The sequence below is a fragment of the Vicugna pacos genome, chromosome 16 (assembly GCF_048564905.1).
Source record: "Vicugna pacos chromosome 16, VicPac4, whole genome shotgun sequence".
NCBI classification, from domain to species: Eukaryota; Metazoa; Chordata; class Mammalia; order Artiodactyla; family Camelidae; genus Vicugna; species Vicugna pacos.
In genome coordinates this window covers 39,349,194-39,367,989 of record NC_133002.1, presented here as the reverse complement: position 1 = coordinate 39,367,989, position 18,796 = coordinate 39,349,194, and the positions used below count along the sequence as shown (strand labels likewise).

Below are 18,796 nucleotides of genomic sequence, written 5' to 3'. Positions count from 1 at the left end.
CCTGGATGCCCCCCCAGCCATAGCCTGTAGAGAGGGATGGGGGAAACTCACACCGATTCCCAGTATACAGGTGGTCTGGCTGGGACAGTCCATCCCCACGGGCTGCGGTCTCTCGTCTGTCCAACCCTGACACTCTCTAAACGAAAACAGGAAACCGACTCCACTGGTTCTGTTTCTGAGGTTATGCACCGTTATTTGATTGACTGATTGATCGATCAATTGACCTGATCCTGTAAGGTCACTGATAATTCATCCTTGTGGTTTGGGCTCGTGATCGTTCTGAACTCTCAGCCTTTGTGTCATCATTTGGGCCACTCTCAGAAACGTGACACTTCCCAAGTCTACCAGACCTCTCCAGGTCGCCACTAAGGAAATGGTCACACACTCGGCTCCTTGTTTGCAATGCTGATAATAAAAAACACCGCACCACTTCCAGGAATTTAGGCTTACAACTATGCCTTTGGTTAATAACCAGTTACTAACAGTCAGAAGCTGGCTCTTATTTCGCTCTCTCGAATTAACCTTTAAACAGGTGAAGTTTGTAGACCTGCTTCCGCATGAACAAAGCCAGAATCCCACATCAGAAGGGGCACATACATATGCGACGCCCGCAGCAATCCAAACCTGTTAGAATATTCTTCGCTTCATCTTGAATCGATCTGTTTTTTTTTTTAAAGGAAGCCAGAAATCCAATGGAGCAGTTCAAATCGCAATTTAAGTTATAGATTTTAAAAAATGTATGAAACTGTTAAACTGGAAGAAGGCAGAAGCATCCGATAGACTCCCACCTCACTGAAAAGACACTGAATTTGGTTTCCACCCCTGACGGGAGCAGTCTGAGGACACTCTCTGTTCTTCTGCATCCTGTACAGTCCAGGTACCAGGAGGACTTCTGCCAGCCTGATGCAGTGAGGAGGCCCTTTCTCCCAGGAGAGGGACTTCCACACCCTGGCAATGTCTGGAAAAATGATCACTCTCAGTCCTTGTTTTAAGTGAGTCTACAGATGGAACTGTGAGCCTAGGAGCTTGGGGGTATGACTCACTGTGTGACCCTGGGCAAGTCCCTTCGCTCCCCTTTTGGGTCTGCTCATTTGGAAAATGAGGGTCGTAGGCTAAGTGGTCCCAAGGGCACTTGGTAGACAGAATAATGGCCCCCAAAGATGTCCCTGTCCCAACGCCTGGAACTTATGAATACGTTGCTTTACAGGCCAAAAGAGACTCTGAAGATGTGGTGAGTCATAACCTTGAGAGAACCCCATTGCTGGCTGGGCCCAGTCCAATCTAATCTAATCTAAGGGGTCCTTTGAGATTGGAAGAGGGAGGCAGGAGAGGACTGAGTTGGAGGGAGGTGTGACTACAGGAGAAGGTCGTCATTGTGGGGTGTCAGGACTCACCCATCGTTGCTGCCTTTGAAGGAGGTCGAGGCCACAAGCCAAGGAACGTGGGCAGCCTTCAAAGCTGGAAAAGGTGAGGAAATGGTTTCTCCTCTAGAGCATCCAGAAAGGAACGCAGCCCTGCTGACACCTAGATTTGAGCCCAGGGAGACCCGCATCCGCTTCTGGCCTCCAGCACCGTTAAGATGATACTTTCGTGTTGTTCTAAGCCACTCAGTTTGTCGTTTTGTTAGGGCCGAGATATTAGACTCAAACAGGGTCGCTGGCAGCAGCTGTGAGCTCTGTTTCTAAAAATTAAAACCTTGCTTTGTCAGCAGGCTTGGGCAACCCCAGCTGAGAGGGTGCTTCCAAGGAGGCACCCCAGGGATGCTCTGTCCCCGCTGCCTCCTGGAGCCTCGTGACTGCCAGCTCCAGGCCACTGCTTGTGTGTGAGGGTGGCTGGTACGGCTCATCCCACCGGCGGGGGAAGAGGACTGGTGGCAGAGCCCCTCGAGTCTGGAGGGGCCTCCGAGATCACCTGTGAAGACACAGGGAGGGTATTATCTTCATTCTCAGATGGAGGGAACTGAGCCCAGAGAGGTGCCTAATCGCATCTGTCAATTCCTGGTGTTAGTTGTGGGGGAGGCGGGGAAGGGGTGAAAGCAGAGCAGGGACAGGGCCGCGGTCTAGCCAGCACTGCCTGGGCGCTTGCACATGAGGAGGGAGGCGTAAACCGCATTAGGCCTTTCTTCGTGGCTTGGGGGCGACTTGGAGTGGGGAGTGGTGGGGGAGCAAAAGATTGGGCTGCAGGAACTGTCTGTCCCTGTGGACACTGCTTACTGCTCTGCGGACAAGGCTTCTGCATGGACAGGACGACCTATCCTGCCACAGCGGGGCTTGAAAGGGCACGCCCCCTCCCCACCAGAGGCACCTTCCAACCTCCTTTCCCATACGGGCATCCTCTCAGGAGTCCTGGGAGCAAGGCAGAAGCTGGTCTGTTTGATGGGGGTGAGGCGGTGGGCTGCAGAGGGAGCTGGGAAAGGTGGATGTGTGGGAGGGAGGCCACGCTGGGGGCCTGGGTCCAGCCCGAATTCACTGATGGGGTCAGGAGGCGTCAGGACAGAGGATGGAAGAGCAGAGGGACGGGGAGGCCTCCTTTAAGGTCTGCAGGATCTGGGCTCTGCCTGCCCATCTTCAGGCCACACGCCTGTGATTTGGACCATGGGCTGTGACCTGTGGGCAGATCGTGAAGTCATTTACAACGCTGCGATCAATAGTATTTGAAGACGAAGAATAGAATACAGAGTGTGCACATTTTGTAAAGGTCAGTGCTGCAGAAAATTTATATATACATATATACATACACACACATATATATATATATGTACACATATACATACATATATATATATATATATATGCACTGTAGTTTTTGACCTGGCAGGTCTGGTCTGGTCCTCTCCTAAACCCTCGGGGACAAAGAGTGTGGGGGAAAGGCAGACACGACTCAGCCATTTCCACAAGACCAGCTTTTAATATGAGCGTGATTGGAAGCACGAATAAATAAATGCCAGAGAAAATGGAAAAACCAAACCAAACCAAACCTCAGAACGTTGAAACCAAAATCCAGAAAAAATGAAACAAAACAGATTTCCAACAGACAGACAAACAAACATACAAAAAAAGCCCTGGGAAGAAACAGAATCAGACTGTACAAGCCGTGTTCCGGGGAGAGTGGAACGCCGTGGGCACGAGGACGAGCCACCCCGGCCACCGCGCCTCCATCACAGGCCCCGGGAGGGGAGGGGAGGGGGGTTGGCCCTGGTGCCCCTGTGGGCCAGCCTGTGGCGGGGAGGGCAGGTTAGGGACTTTCACAAACGACACAAGGACCGGACGTCATCGTGGAGAGTCTGCGGTTTCCCTCTTGACTGTGCAGGTGTGGTTCCAGCGTGGCCTCGAGGTGGCTCTGGGGCTGGAACTCGGTCCCCCCCCAGCACAGCTGCAGAGTCGGCTGTCAGAAACCTCACCGAGGTGTGTCACATAGACGGACGTGGAGGCGGCGCCGTGAGAAGTCTGAGCATGCAGGTGCTTTGTACATCTGGCAGTGAGATGTGATGGCAGGTCGGTTCTCGGACAGTTCCAGAGCGTGACGGCATTTCTGCTCGGAGGGGCGGACGCGCGGCGGGGCCCGAGGGCGCGGCGAGCCAGACGCGGCCGGAGCAAGGTTTTGGCAGAGTTTGCTATGTGTGCATAGGGGGCTCTTGCTTCTTTCCGTCGGCAGGGGCCGTCCCACCTGAGCCTGCTGTCCCCTGTCCCGGGTCTGGGGCCTCAAGGTCTGTTTTGGGGGGTGCCGGGCGGTCCCAGGGCTGTCAGCAGGCAATCTCCTCCAGGGTCCCCAGGGCCGTCTGCAGGGGCACGTTCACAGTGTGGCTGATGGTTTCAGAGTGGTTTGGCATCGTGTCGCAAGTGCTCTGGCGGGAGAGGAGAGTGGCCGTGGGTGTTCGTTCAGCAAAAATCCGTCAGGACGCCCTGGCAGCCCAGCCCAGGCCCTGGGAGCCATGCTGCCCACAATGGGCGCTCCCGGGCGCTGCTGCTCCTGCCCCAGACATCTCACATGCTGGTTTGCCATCTTGGGGCACGAGGCTGGAGGGGCCTCACTGCTTTCAGAGTCCTTTCCACTGCCCACCGAGGTGCTCTCCCCCAGGGTTTAGCAACTGGGTTGGCCTTCTCTCCTGGAAGCCCCCTAATGTGTCACCTGCAGCTCCATCTGAGTGGCGTCCAGCCTTGGGACTTGGATGGCCTGTCCTGCCCTCATCCTTGGGGACTCCCTTGGAGCCTCCCTGCGGTGGATGAGGTGCAGCCTGGGGCACGGCCTGGGGCACGGGGTGCCCATTGCTGAGGCCAAGCAGGGAAGACCCCTGACAGCCAGAACCAGAGCTGGTCACAGCTGCCCGAAGGACCTTTAGGGCGAGGCTGGCCCCGAGGAAATGTCGTCTTGGGTCCCTGAGCAGGGAGGGGCTGAAATGGCGTTGGGTCCTCTGGGTGAGTCCCAGGCTGTGGGGGGCTGGAAGCTGGGAGGGGTGGGAGCAGAATAATGTGCCAAGAATTTGAGGAGACTTGATAAGGATGCGGCTGGGAGCAGGGGAGGGGACAGAGGGGAAGCTATGGCTCTGAGACATTCTGAAGGCAGGAGGGAGGGCGGGGGAGGGAGCCTGTCCTTGCTGAATGTTGATCATAAACTAGGCAAAGCTGATTGTTTTCCAGGCACGGTCTCAACTTAATCCAAAGGACACCCCCACCCTGCCTGAGGTCCCAGTGACTTGGCAGATGCTCAGGGAGGGAAGTAAGGTGACCACAGGCACACAGCTAGGAAGCAGGGACCTGGAATCCAGGCAGGTCAGCCAAGGAGTCCAGAGCCTGGCTTCCTTCCACACCACCCTCTCCTCAACGGAGGCTGTCTTCCGTTCAGACAGAAGCTACAGGGACCCGAGAGATACAAAGCGAGGTTTTTAGCAACAGAAGTGGGAGCCCAGCCAGGCGGAGGGGCTGGAATCCATTTTGGATGTTTTGACTTTAAGGCCACCTGATGGGATGGTTCTCTCGGGGGAAGGGCCGCTGACCTGGGGAAAGCCAGCGATACCCATACCCGCACCAGCCAGCTGAGACCAGGGTCCGGGAGCGGACTGAGTTTGGGAAGGAGAACGGACAGCAGAAGAGGGAGCTGCTGCTTCTCCAGCCCGAGGGAAGAGAGGCCGAGTAGGACGAAGGCTGGGGAGCCCTGTGCCCAGCTCTGACACTCCCCAGCTGTGTGACCTTGGCCTCTGGGCCTCAACTGCCTCATATACAAAATGGAGATAAAGACAGACCTTCCTCTAGGGTGACCATAGGTCTGAAATGACATGGAACTCCTACGGCATGCAGCAGAGGGCCTGACGTGTACCAGGCACGCCGTGGTCAGCAGTCCTAACAGGTACAATTGCTACTTCCAACGTCACAGACCCCAAACCTCACATCCCCTTCAAATGGGGCAGAGTACCAGTGATGTCCCTGTGTGCATTTTGCCCCTCTGGAGAATAAGGGACCCACACAGAGTCTCTCCAGCTCTCCCAAGGCATGAGGAGAGGGGAGTGGCCCTCTGGCCTGGGAGGAGCTGGGCCGGGCCAGGCAGGAAGCATCACCTGGTCTCTAGTCCGTCCATGGCTAGCACTACTGGGCCCTGGGGTGAGTTCCAGAGAGAGACTCAAGGCTCAGTTGGAGTGTCCTTGGATTTGGGAGCTGACAGAGTGTCATAAGCCAGGGAAAGGTGTGCGACGAGGCACGCCCCGCCTGCCCGGCCCTGGCATCTGGGTTCACCCCACCTGGACAAGCCAGAGGAACAAACCCACCTGCGAACCCCTGGGGCACTCTTACCACATTCTCGTCGTGGCTCCCTTCGTCCTCTTCTTTGCCAAGAAGGTCTAATAGCTTCTCTTTGATCAGCTGTAAGGAAGGCAGGAAGGGGGTGGTCAGGCCAGGAGAAACGGGGCGTGGCTGGGGCTGCAGGGGCAGTGGCCGCCTGGGCTGTGGCTGGACGAAGAGGCAGGAGCCCAGCCCGGCAGCCCCTGCCCGGGCCCTACCCCACCTCTCGGCTGCAGTGGGATTTTGGTGCAGGAGCCAGAGCTTGGGGGAGGTCCCAGGAGGGCCCTGTCTTGCAGTGTGGCTGGCTCACCGTCTGTCCCCAGAAGCAGCCTGGGAGCGCCTTTCTGGGGCTGGGCCTGGGGTGGGGAGGGGACAGGATTACAGATCACTTCTGAGGCCTGACAACTCCAGAGTCCCTAAGATCAGGACTCACCTGAGTTCATAACATTTTATTCTTAGTAAGAAAACGTGGTTAATAAATCTGTTCCCTGGTGGGATTCAATTTCTGTAATTTTGTACAGCTGTTCACAAAAATTAATAAGCAAGAATAAAATCTGGCTGTGGGATCTGGTTTGGGGTTGGGAACAAGGTTCCCAGGCTGAGAGGCAGGGTGGGGCCCCCAGCTCCCCACAGTGATGCGTGGGGCCTTTGCCGCCGCCGGCCGCTGCGGGAGGCGGCCCGCTGCCTGCTCTGCAGGCCCTGTCTGTGGGCCGAGACGCAGGGGTCCTGGGACCGCGTGGGGCCTGCGCTTGCTGTGGGAATCCTGGAGCCCTGGCGGCGGGGGCTGGGGGTGGTGGTGGTGGGGAGACTCCGGAGGAAGGCTGACGGAGCTCTCAGCGCCAGAAGCCCGTGCTTGTTGTTTGAGCAGCCCTCAGAGGCTCTGTTCCAGATGCTTCTTGAGGGGCGCCAGCTTCCTGGACCGTTAGCGGCCAGGAGCGGCTGGGGCACCTGCGCTCTTCCCTAACCTGCCTGGGCCACAGAAGGGGCTGCGCGGGTGACAGGCCCCCAGGAGGGCTGGCGTGTGTGTGTGTGTGTGTGTGTGTGTTTGCATGTGCACATGGTGTGTGTGAGTGGTGTGTGTGTGGGGTGTATGTGTGTGCATGTGTAGTGTCAGTGTGGTATTTGGGACTAGCGTGGGTGTGGTCTGTGCGTGCATATGCTGTGTGTGGGTATGAGTATGTGTGGTGTGGGTGTGTGGGTGTAGACACACACATATATGAAGCCACCATATGTGGCCCCGCCGCGGGAGGGGCTCAGAGCTGCCTCAGCACAGTCTCCTCTCCTCCTCACCCCTCCTCCTCCCTCCCTGCGAGTGTAGACAGCCCTGAGGGTAGGCGTCTGGCTTCCTCTCCCTCTTCTAGGCTTTGGTGCTGGACGTCGGGGCGGGAGGCGGGCAGCAGGTCATGTCCCCACGAGCAATCCCCAACCTTACCTCGTAAATATAATCAAAGAGCTCTAGTATTGTGAGGATACTAGCACCAATGAACAGTCCCATCTGACCACCAATGTCACCTGGGGAGAGAGAGAGAGAGGATAGGGGTTCGGCTTTACTGACAGTGTTTCCAGGAGGGGTGAACAGACTGAGAACTCGGAAACCAGGCTTCCTGAATGGTCCCCCCGGCCCCCCGGAGCCTGGGCCTGGTCACTGGAAGGCCAGGCCCTTGACAAGTCCCTCCCTCAGTGCGCAACTCTGAGAGCTGAGGGTTTCCAGCACCCAGTGGGGCGGGAACTAACTGGCCCGCTTGCTGGGCGCAGGGGACCTGGAATAGATCCCACAGCTGGTGGGCTTCGCTCAGCACCACTCGGAACCACGCTGGCGGGGCCCAGCTCTGGCTCCGGGCTGGGAACAGACAAGACGTGTGTGGCCCCTGCCCTGGGTGAGGGCACGGTCTAGCACGAGACAGGTGTCAGGTGCCCTGAGTGGGGGTCTAGGGAGCAGTGACAAAAGAGGACCCCCCCAGTCATGACGTGGCCTCGGGGCACCTCTTGCCCTTGGGATGAGGCTTTAGGACGCATCCCCCTACCTCTCCACTCTAAGTAAATGTTCAGTTTGGTCTCTTTCTACAGAAGAGGTTCTTACTCTGGGTGTGTGGCTCCCTTGACCCAAGGGGTTGTCTAGACTGTTCTTCTGGCCCTCTTGCATCAAACTCCTGGGAGACTGGTAATCAGTGTAGATGCATGGACCTAATCGAGGCCTCAGAATCTCTGGGGTTGGGATCTGGAGGTCAGGATTTTAAAGTCCCTAGGTGGCTCTCTGGCCCACCAGAGTTTGAGAACCACTCTCCTGTGAAAGCATCTGATGATTGGAGACCCCCTAAACTGAATGCAAACCGTTGTGTATGTGCATCTGGGCATTTGTAGCAGGTGGGTCTGTATAGAAATAGGTCTTTCAGAAACTATTATCAGATTCTCAAGGGGGTTCTGATCCCTCTAAAGCCCCAAATGCTCTGCTCCAGAGACAGTACGGTGGAGCAGAGGGCTCCGAGGCTGTGTGTTTGGAGGGTGGCCATCAGCTTGGTGGCTTTGATAAACCTTCACCTTCTCATAGCTTTGCCTTCAAAGGACATTTGGTGGTGGAGGGGGTTGGGAACGGGCTGGCAGAGATGAACTTTCCATCTGTGATCTCTAAGGCTGTCAGCCACTGGGCTGGGCTGGGCTGGGGAGCGCCAGGAATTGGGGAGCTCTTGGGGGTGGACCTACAGCCCTCCTGGAGATTCCAGGCTGCCCTTGGTCTGAGAACTTCCTGATGAGTACACCTGCCCACTCCTGCCCTGATCAGACTGGGAGGAGCCCAGCAACCACATCTCCTGGTGAACAAGCCCAGATGGTGGGGAGGGGCCCCTTCATTCCTCTCCTCCCCCACCGCCCCCAATAATGTCCTTAATGGAGGCTGATCGGGGAGCGTGTCCACGCGTATGTGCATGTCAGGAGTGAGGTGTGTGTTGGTACATGTGAGCGGTGTGGCGGAGAGTGTGCCAGGGTGCTGTGTGTGTGCACGTGTTTGTCACAGAAGCAGGCAGTATGTCTGGCCATCAATGGCTTTACATAGGTGGCAGTCCCTGTCTAGGGTGGGGACGCCGAGTACGTCTCAGTGTGATTTTGGGGGATGGGTATAGTGTGTCTGAGTGTGTAGACCACATGTGAGCATGTATAGGTGTAAGTGCGCTTGTGTATAGCAGGTGTGGGTGATGAGTGTGTGTGTGTGTGTGCACATACATGTCTCTGTAGCTGCGTGGCTGGCTGGTGAGTCTGCACAGGTGTGCCCTGGTGAGTGTGGTGCGTGTGTGCAGACTGTGGTGGGGTGTGCCGTGTGCAGCGGGGGGAGGGTGGGCCACGGGGACTGGGAGACAAGGGCCTGATTGGGCCCCGTGGCTCAGGGTTTGCGAGCGGCACACGCTGTCCTTGCGGGAGGTACAGATGGCAGCGTGATTTGCTCAGCAGACTGTTCTGGGTGGGAATAAGATGCTGGGAACACGCTCTCCTCTTATCTGATGCAGAGACCAGCTATCTCTCCTGACAGATTTGGAGCTCAGGCCGTCCTCCTGTGTGTGTGTGTGTGTGTGTGTGTGTGTGTTTGTGTGTGTGTGACTGTGAGCCTATGTCGGGGAGGAGAGGAGGGGGTGGGGAGGAAGCATCTCCTTGGTCCTCTTCAGGAAATAAAGGTGGCAGGGGTGGGGCTTTACCACCGGCGCAGGGCATGAGTCACTCGGCACAGTCTGTTTGGCCACAACATTCCCCTAGCCCGGAGTCATGACCAACTGAGCCCAGCGGGGACCTTGCTGTGGCCCGGCCCCCAGCCTCCTGGGAGAGGCACGCAGAAACCCTCAGATGGTGCACAAGGTGGGCCCCGGGACCCTGGCATGATGTCTGTCCAGGTGCCAGAAACCACAATTTAGGGACCTTCCACGGGCTTTATCATATTTAATCGTCATGGCAAACTCACAAAGTGGGTTTTATTAGACCCATTTTACAGATGAGGGGCCTGAGGCTCAGTGAGGTGAAGCCACCTGCCCACGTTCTCCCATGGTGTGCTCTCCCCTGGAACTTCCAGGGAGAAGGAGTCTGCCTCCCCACCCCCACCCAGGATGCCTTTCACCTGGCTCAGTTCACAGAGTCAACCAGAGCTGTTTCCCCGTGTAGCCACAGACACCAGATCCTTCCTCAGGAGTGAGTGGGAGTCGGGGGGAGGGCCCAAGGGCAGATCTTTTAACTGTCCACCCTGAGGGGTTTTGTGAGTTTTGCGCTGGGGGCTGGGGCAGGGTTGAAATTAACTCCCTACATTTACCATGTGTCCACGGGGCCAGCGGAGCTGACATGAACCAGGGTGGGGTGGCAGTCAGGTTTGTGGGTTTCTGGGGACATGTGGCCCTTCTTTTGTGTTTGACAAAGGACTCTCAGTCCAGGGGGCTCCTGGCCTCAACGCAGCAATGATGCTTTCCGGATGGGGGCTCCATGGGGGGCCCTCCTGGGGTCTGCTGCCTGGGACCTCCCACAGCTCAGCCTTCCCTCCAGCCAACAGCTCTTTCTTCCTGCCACTGCCCCAGGGCTCTGACTCTAACCATGGGATCCAAGAGGGTGGTGCTGGAAAGGCCCTGAGAGACTTTCCAGCTCGCCTGCCTCATTGTGTCAGTGGGGAAACTGGGGCATGAACTGGGCCTAACACCTCCATCCCATGGAGCTCTTTCCCGTTCTGGGGGAGAAGTGCCAGGAAAGAGAGCAATCCATGAATTAAAAGGCTGGATTTCTCAGGAGGCTTTTTGATCCACCTGCCTGCCCGCCCATCCCCCCTCCCTCTACCTGCGATGAGATACGGAAATTTGGGGGACAGACACTGACTTACCAAGTAAGGCAGCAACTTCGTACGCCTTCTTCTGTTCGATTGTCTCGTAATTGAGAGCTTCAAAAAATATATCCAGAACAAGGATGTTCTCTCTGTGGAGGGAATGTTCAGTGTCACATGATGGTTAGAGCCATCAGGATCCACGGGGATCATCTCATACCGTTTTCCCACAAACAGATGGGAACACAGAGGCCCAGGGAAGTGGGAAAACTGGCTCAAAGTTAGAGCTGATTAGTGGCTGAGTGGGGCTTGAACCGGGGGTCCTGAGTCCCAGCCCAGTGCTCTCCACGGGACGGGAGGCGGGTATCAGTGGTCCCCTTTGCCCCTTGTTGCTAAACCTCCTCTCTCTTTGCACCCTTTACAGGAATCCTGCCTGGCCTCTAGGTCTCTGCGCCCCCAGAGGGTCTGCCTGGGCCCTTAGGTGCAGGTGAGCTCAGCAGAGAGGCTACTCCAGAGAGGCCCCCAGTTCCTACTGGGATTAATACCAAGCTTCTCCTCATGGAGGCCCGAGCCCGGCATCGCCAAGTCAGCTGCTGGAGCCAGGGAGGATTTTTCAGGGGCAAACCTCTATCTGGCTGCAAGGTTTCCTGGAGGAAGGACCTCAGTTCCCTTTTGCTCTTTCGGGCAGATGTGTGAATGAGATACTTCTGGGCAGGAGAGATCATTACTGCAGGCAGAATGTCTGCCGACAGCAGGCCTGGCACCTCCTGCAATTCCCTGTCGCCTTCAGCGTCGCTCACAAGGCCCTCAAGTGCCCCTGGTCCTCAACCCACTGAGCAAAACTGTCCCAGGATGCAACCTGGCGACTGTGTGGGCCGGGGGTGGGGAGTGGCTGGGGAGAGAGGAGCAAACCCTCCTCTCCACGCAGAGCTCGCTCAAAGCATCCGCATCTCCCGCCTGGTTTATGGCAACTGCCTGGGACCAGGCTCCCTTCTGCCCACCTGGCTTCCTGCTGGTCCTGGTCCTCTGACTGCCGCCTGAAGGGTCCTTCTAAAAGCGCTAATTCACATGGCATAAAATTAGCACATAGCTCCTCTGTCACTCAGCCTCCATTTAAAATGCTCCATAGCCACACGTGGCCAGGGGCCACCATGTCGGACATCACAGATCTAGAACCTTTCAGGAAGGTTCTACCGGACGGCAGTGGTCCAAGATGCATGTGAGCCTGTCACTCACCTGCTTGAAGTTCTTCCTCAGCTCCCTGTCCTCTTAGAAAAAAGCCCACACTCCCTGCACCCCGCCGCTGCCAGCTCAGCTTCCAAGGTCCTCCAGCTTGGATACCTCCACCTCCGCCAGCTGCCCCGGCAGTGCGTCCTCTTGTCTGCCCCGCACTAACTCTCTTGGCCGAGCCTCTGCCTGGGACGCCCTCTTCTCCCGTGTCTTGCTTTAATTTATTCCGTTAAAAGATATTTTTTGAGCATCTACTCTGTGCCAGACACTCCACAGCAGAGAACAAAACAGAAAGGTTCCTGCCCTCAAGAAGCTTTCGATCTCCTGGGGCAGGCAGGTAATTTAAGGAAACACACACCTGGATATAGAATTACACATGGTGGTGAGGGTTATAAAGGAAAACACCAGCGGGCTTTGAGAGAAACATAGCAGGAGGGGGGCCTAAGGTAGCTGTCCAAAGAGATGACATTTAAATGGAGGCCTGCATAATGAGGAACCAGTTAGGTGGAGAGTGAAAGGAAAAGTAATTCCGGCAGAGGGAACAGAATGTGCAAAACCTGCCTGGAAAAAGCTCTTATACATCCTTCGAAAGAAATCTCTGAAGCTTTCCTTGACGGCAATCCTATGCAAGATGCAGCCGACCACCTCTCTTATTATCTGAATCGGCCTGTGTAGCATTCACTTTTCTACTTGTCTCCCCATAAGGCTGCAAGCTCCTTACTGGCAGGGGCTGCATCTTAGTCACCTTTGTTTTCCTATTCTGAGTGTGGAGCCCAGAACTTGGCACACAGCAGAGGCTCAATGAATGTCTGCCAGACAGAACCAACTCTTTGCCTCGGCTCTCTTCCTCGATGGCCCTCAGTTTCCTCCTGGTCCTTCCTCCCCCAGCCCCCGTCCACCACGCCCGCTTGGCTTACGAGATATATTTTTCTGATTTGTTAAATTTCTTCTCGAGGTACTTGGCTGATGTCTTGCTGGGGATCTTGACCATGGAGAGCTCTTTGTTGTAGCGGGTCAGGCTGCAGGGCGTCCTGCAGAGACAGTAATTACTGTCCTTCTCTGCCAGCAGACCTGGAGGGGAGAGGGAGGCAGGGCTGAGGCAGGTGTGGGGACAGGGACCTCTGGGCCCAGAGCAGCCCGGTTCCCGCAGAGGAGAGGTGAGCTGAGAAGGAGGTGCCACTGGGTAAATGTGGGGGCGGTGGAGGGAGGCAGAGCTGGGCTTCTGCTGGAGGCTGATGAGGGTGAGAGCGCCCCCTCTTCCTGTGTTACCCTTGCTCCTTGTTCCTTCTGCTTCCTTTACTGTCACGTGGCCCTTTTAACATATTTGAAAGGACAGCACTTCTGGAGAATGGGCTCCAAGAGAGTCCACGTCCCAGGGCCCCCTTCTCTGCTCCTCACCTCCTGGAGATATCGGGACGTTCAGAGCGGCATCACTTAGCTCCAGCAAGTGCAGCTGCTGAACAAACTTACGTCCAGATGATCTCAATACCCTGCTTGTCTTGGTTATAATCATGTCCCAGGTCCTGGGAGAGGCAGGCACGTGGAGGCAGGCTTTGGGGTCGCCGCTTGTCGGTGTGATCTCCCTCATGGGAAGTTTTCCCAAGGGGTGGGGGGCGGACCAGCAAGCACCCAGCGGAAGGAGGAGGAGGCAGGGGAGCCCTCCTGCCTTCCTTCTGCGCATGTGGAATGCACACCAGCCTCACCTGTCTCCCTTCCCCCACCGCCCCAGGCTCCATGGAGTATGCCAAGGCAGGACAGCAGTGGAAGGACCTCCAGTGTGTGTGGGGAGGTGCCGCCAAGCTCTTTGGTGTCCATCCGGATGCCCCCCATCCATCCTCTCTCCATCTCTGCCCCTTCCTCTGCATTCCTCAGTGCTCTCTGCTCCCGTTGAAATCCACTCCTTCCCTATTCCCACCTCTCCACCTGCTTTCTCTCCCCTGGTCCAGTTTCCAGCCCTCATCCCCTTGCCTCAATTCCCTCCCCGACCCTTCTCTCCTTTCCAGCTCCCTCTCCTGCCCTTGCATGGATGCCACCCTGTCCAGCCTCTTTCCCCTCACCCTTCCCCACGATCTCTCTCTCTCACACCCAGAACATCTCCAAGGTCTCAACCTCAGCCTCCCCACCGCCCCCTCATTCCATCTAGCCCCTGGTACTGACCTAGGGCAGGCTCTGCGCACTCCTTGTGCTGCTCAGGGGTACAGAAAGGGGCGTCCCCTGCAAAGAAGAAAGACAGGGAGCGGTACTTGGGCAGCAGCCCCCAACTCCTCGGGCTGGGGGACGGGCCGGCATCCTGGGGCCTGGGAGGGCAGCGGCTCCCCAGTGGGCAGTCAGAAGGCAGCTGTCTATCAGGGCTGCCTGCGGGTAGTAGGGGAGCAGGTTGGGTTTTGATCTGCTCTGTGGCCTTGGGCAGGAAACAATAGGACCTGTTGGGCTGACTTCTCCCAGACCACACAACCAGCTCATGCAGGTGTTAGTGAGAAAGCCCTGACAGTTAGTTAAGGGGGAGAGGCAGTGGTAAGCACTTCCTAAGCCCTGGGCATGTGTCCTGCCCTTTAACCCACATGGGTACCTTTGGAAATAGGAAATACTCATGAGTGACGGAGGCTTGAGTGTCCTGCCTTCCTGGGACACCAGAGTTAGCAGTGATGAAGGTAGGCTTTGAACCCGGCGTCAGTCTGATCCTGAGGCGAGGGCTCTTCCCACCACGCCACACTACCATGGGGGAGCGAGGGCTGCTTTGAAAGTCTCCTCTTTGCTGTGCCCTTAACGCCACATTATAACGGAGATGCCAGTAACAGTGTCATTGGGGGAATGATTAAAATCTCTGCTGTTGGCTTAGGGCTCAGGTTCCATGGGGGAAACCTCACTGGCTGGTGACCCAGTCTGGGCGTCCGCCTGGAAGCATGTCCCAGTGCTCAGTATTCTCTGGTCTCTGTAGAAATCTAGAAACATTTTTCTCTTTTACCAAGTGCTAAAATTAAAGCCCACCACAATGTCCCTTCCTTACCCTTTCCCTAAACACCTTTTTTTAAGAGCTGAAAAACTGATGTTTCCTCCTTTCCTATAATAACTGATATATTTCCCTTTTTGCTCTGTCTTCTAGGAAGCTCAGAGGCAATTAAAAAAATTTTTTTAACATTTTTTATTGATCAGAGGCAATTTTAAAGATCAATAACTCTAAATATAGATTACTAAAGGAATTACTGATTACTAATGAAATAATTCAGAATTTAGCTCTAAAGATGTCCATTTCAGCATTGGTTGTAACAGAAAACAACTAGTAATGAACTGCATGTCTGATATCAGGATTTAGTTAAATAAACCTAAATAAAGTATGATATAACCATGAAATAGTAGCCATTACATATAATAGCAAAGTTCTTGGCACATAGTAGGTCCTCAGCCAACAGTACTCTCAATTTCCTCTCCCCAATTGACTTTTGCAGTTGACAAAGCATTTTTACATTTGAGCCTAATTTTAACCTCATAACAACTAGTGACTGTGTTTCAAATATAATTGCAGTAAGAACAGAGACGTTGAGTAAGTTGTGCCAGGCCACACAGCAGTTAAGTGGAGGAATCTGAGAAGCCAAGGTCACTGACGCCAGCCTCAGTCATCCTTCCTTCCACGCTGCAATACCAGTCAGCCCTCCCTCCACTCCACTTCTGTCTGTGACAAGCCGACTGCCTCTAATGATGGTGACATGCATTGTTAGTCTGACAACAGGAATGTCAATCCACACACATTCATTTGCTGGCTGATGGACTTTTGTCTCACTTGAAAGAGTGCTAGACATTTGGATGCAAGAAGGAAAACATCTGGATGAAAGCAATAAACATCTGGATGTTTGAGTGTATACCACGCCAGGATGCAAAGAATTGTAAGCATCCAGATATCTGGACACTAACGTCTAGGAGGGAAGGACAGCAAACAATTAGCAAAAGTATTGAACGCTGGGAGGAACGTTCTCAGAACATCTGACCACTTCTGGACAGCAGGCTGCTGCCTTGGTCATCGGACTGGCTGTTTCCATCTGCCCTCTAAATGTCTGGGCATCAGACAACAGTCTTCCTAGAACAGCATCCCTGTGCATCCTCGTGGAGTGGGTGAGGAGCTTCCCATCAGGGTGAGAAAGGCACAGAGGGTCCCGGGCAGCCCCAGGGCCCGTGGCCGCCCTCCCCAGGCACTGACCTGGCATGTGGACCATGCGGCAATTACAGTTCTCCACGATGTAGCGGGTCTCACAGTCAATCCTACAGGCGGTGATGCTGTAAACAGGAAAGAAGTCCAGTCCCATCTCCGAGGACCGGCACTCGCCCCACGGCGGGGGCAGGTATGTGAGCTGCAAGACAGGAATGGGGGTGCAGCAGTCAACCTGGAAGATTCAGCCTTGACAGACCCAATGGCTCATTCAGTCACTTATTCAATCAACAAACAAGTATTGAGCTTTCACTGCAGGACAATCTAAACTCCGCTGATCTCCCATAGCTGGTTTCCCTATTTTATCTTTTCTAACTTTCCCGTAAGTATTGATCTTCTCAAAGTCTCTTACACGTGCCGCGTCTCCCCACTTCTGTGATTTGTCAGCTTTCATCTCTTGGGGTGGCCTAAATTCTACCCTCTTGGCTTGGGACATTGGGCCCCCACACCTAGACCAGGAGGACCAAACCTGGAGGAGGGTTCAGGATGAGAACGTGTTAGGCACCCTCAGTGTTATTTATGATCCTTGGCTCTGACTAGAGCGTCCTCCAGTGTCATGCAGTGGGCAAACTCCTTTGGGGGAAAATGTCACTCATTCTCAGAGGTCCAATGACTTAAAATGTTCTAATACCTATAGCGCATGCCTGCTGGGGATGGGAGGGCCAAGGATGAGGAAAATGAATGGTTGTTGAGCATTTACTATGTGTTAAGCCCTGAGCTAAGTCTTTAATACTTAACTTTTAAAAATCGAAGGATAAAAAAATAATAAAATGCACACATTTTCAGTATACAGTTCAACAAATTCTGAAAAATGTATATGCCTTTGTAACCACCACATAAATCAGGATTCAGGACATTTTTAATCACCCCAGAAAGTTCCTTCCAACCAGCCCCCTGCCTGCTCAGGCAAACCCCGTTACGGATTCTCTAACTCTAGGTTGGCTTGGCCTGTTCTCAAACTCAATATAAATGAAAACTAACACTATGTACTCTTTTGTGTCTGGTTCCTTTGGCTTAATGTGATTTTTTTGGGGAGTGGGTTATCAACATGGTTGCATGCATCAGTTCATTCCTTTTTATTGCTGAATAGTTTTCCAGTGTAGGAAATCTGCAATCTGTTTATCCATTCACCCTGTGATGGGCACTGGGATTGTTTCCAGTTTTTGGTAATGATGAAAAGCCCTTATTAACATTTACAATAAGTCATCTTGTGGAGGTGTATTTTTATTTTCTCTTGAGTCAGTCGCCAGGAGTAGAGCAGCTGGTTCAAAAGGCAGGGCTCCTTACAACCCTGTAACCAGACAGTGGTGTCTCCACTGGCTGTACTGTTTTTCATTCCCACTGGTAGTGTGTGAGGTTCTTCTTACTCTGTGTTTTTGCCAAATCTTGAGCCATATTTTAAATTGTAGACATTCTTGTATGTGTATAGTTCTATCTCATTGCTTCTATTTGCAGTTTCCTGATGGCTAATGATGCTGAGTGCAACTTTATGTGCTTATTGGTCATTCATATATTGCCTTCCGTGACATGTCTTTTCCAGCCTTTTGCCTATTAAAAAAACTTGATTATTTTTATTTTTTACATTTATTACTGAGTTGTAGGGGTTCTCCATAGACTCTAGATACAAGTCCTTTGTCATATATATATATATATAAAATATTTTCTTAATGTTTCCTGTAGTGTGTGGCTTACTTTTTCACTTTCTTAATGGTATATATTTTTCCTACTTTAAAAATCAACCTCATCAAGATATCATTTACATGTAACAAAATGCATCTATTTTAATGTATAGTTTAATGAATTTTTACAAACATATACCCCCTTGTCACAGTCACTCTAATCAAGATACGGAATATTTCCATTAACCCCTAAAAGTCCCCTATTTACAGTCACTCCCTCCTCCCGAGCCCTCAGGCAATCATTGATCTGCTTTCTGTCCTTATACGTTAGTTTTGCCTGGTCTAGGATTTTATAGAAATAGCAGCGTACAGTGTGGACTCCTTTGTGTCTGGCTTCTTCCTCTCAGCAGAACGTTTCTGAGACTCATTCATGCTCTTGCGTGTATCAGTAGTTCACTCCTTTTACTGCTGAATTTTACTTCGCCCTTTCTGTTTTTGTTCTCTTTATGTCTTTTTCTTGCTTCCCTGCGTTTGGCTGGAAACTCTGGTATAATGCTGGAAAACGTTCCTGATCTTAGGAAGAAAGGGTTATTTCACCATTAAAAATATTAGGCGTATATTTTCCTTAGATGCCCTCATCAGGTTGAGGAAGTTCTTTCCTGTTTTTGGTTTGCTGAGAGTTTTCCTCTTCAGCAGGTACTGAATTTGGGCAAATGTGTTTTCTGTTTCTGTTGAGATGTTCTTATGATTCTTCTCCTTTATTCTATTAATATGAATTATTTTGATCAATCTGCGGGTGCAGAACCCACCTTGCATTTCTGGGATAAGCCCCACTTGCTTATTATTTATATCCTCTTTGTGCATTGCTGTATTCAGTTTGGAGGATTTTTGCATCTACGCTCATAAAGGATCATGTATTTAATTTACTTTTCTTGTAACGTCCTTGTCAGGTTTTTATTAAGGTTATGGTACCCCCATTAAAAAAAGACTTATGAAGTGTTTCCTCTTTCTCTCTCATTTTTGAGTTTGACAGACTTCATATTTCTGTCTTAAATATGAAGCCATCTGGACTTGGTGTTTTTGTGTGTGAAGATTTAAAATTATGAATTCAATTCCCTGAATAGATTTAGAAACCTTCAGATTTCTATTTCTTCTTGTGATAGTTTTGTTAAATTGTGTTCCTTTTTCCCTCCAA

At 53.1% G+C, this 18,796-nt stretch overlaps 1 protein-coding gene across 1 annotated transcript in view; it reads right to left on the bottom strand.

The window, feature by feature from the left end:
• Positions 1-2,887: 2,887 nt before the first annotated feature.
• Positions 2,888-18,796, bottom strand: part of LOC102540751 (acid-sensing ion channel 2) — a 243,032-nt gene continuing 227,123 nt past the window's right edge. Inside the window, exons 4-10 of the mRNA XM_006211999.3 lie at positions 15,974-16,124; positions 13,939-13,995; positions 12,699-12,852; positions 10,612-10,703; positions 7,204-7,283; positions 5,784-5,852; positions 2,888-3,844 (exon numbers count right to left, since the gene is read on the bottom strand). Of these exons, the coding sequence (XP_006212061.2) occupies positions 3,743-3,844; positions 5,784-5,852; positions 7,204-7,283; positions 10,612-10,703; positions 12,699-12,852; positions 13,939-13,995; positions 15,974-16,124 (705 nt within the window). The 3' untranslated portion in view covers positions 2,888-3,742. The remainder of the gene's footprint in view (positions 3,845-5,783; positions 5,853-7,203; positions 7,284-10,611; positions 10,704-12,698; positions 12,853-13,938; positions 13,996-15,973; positions 16,125-18,796) is intronic.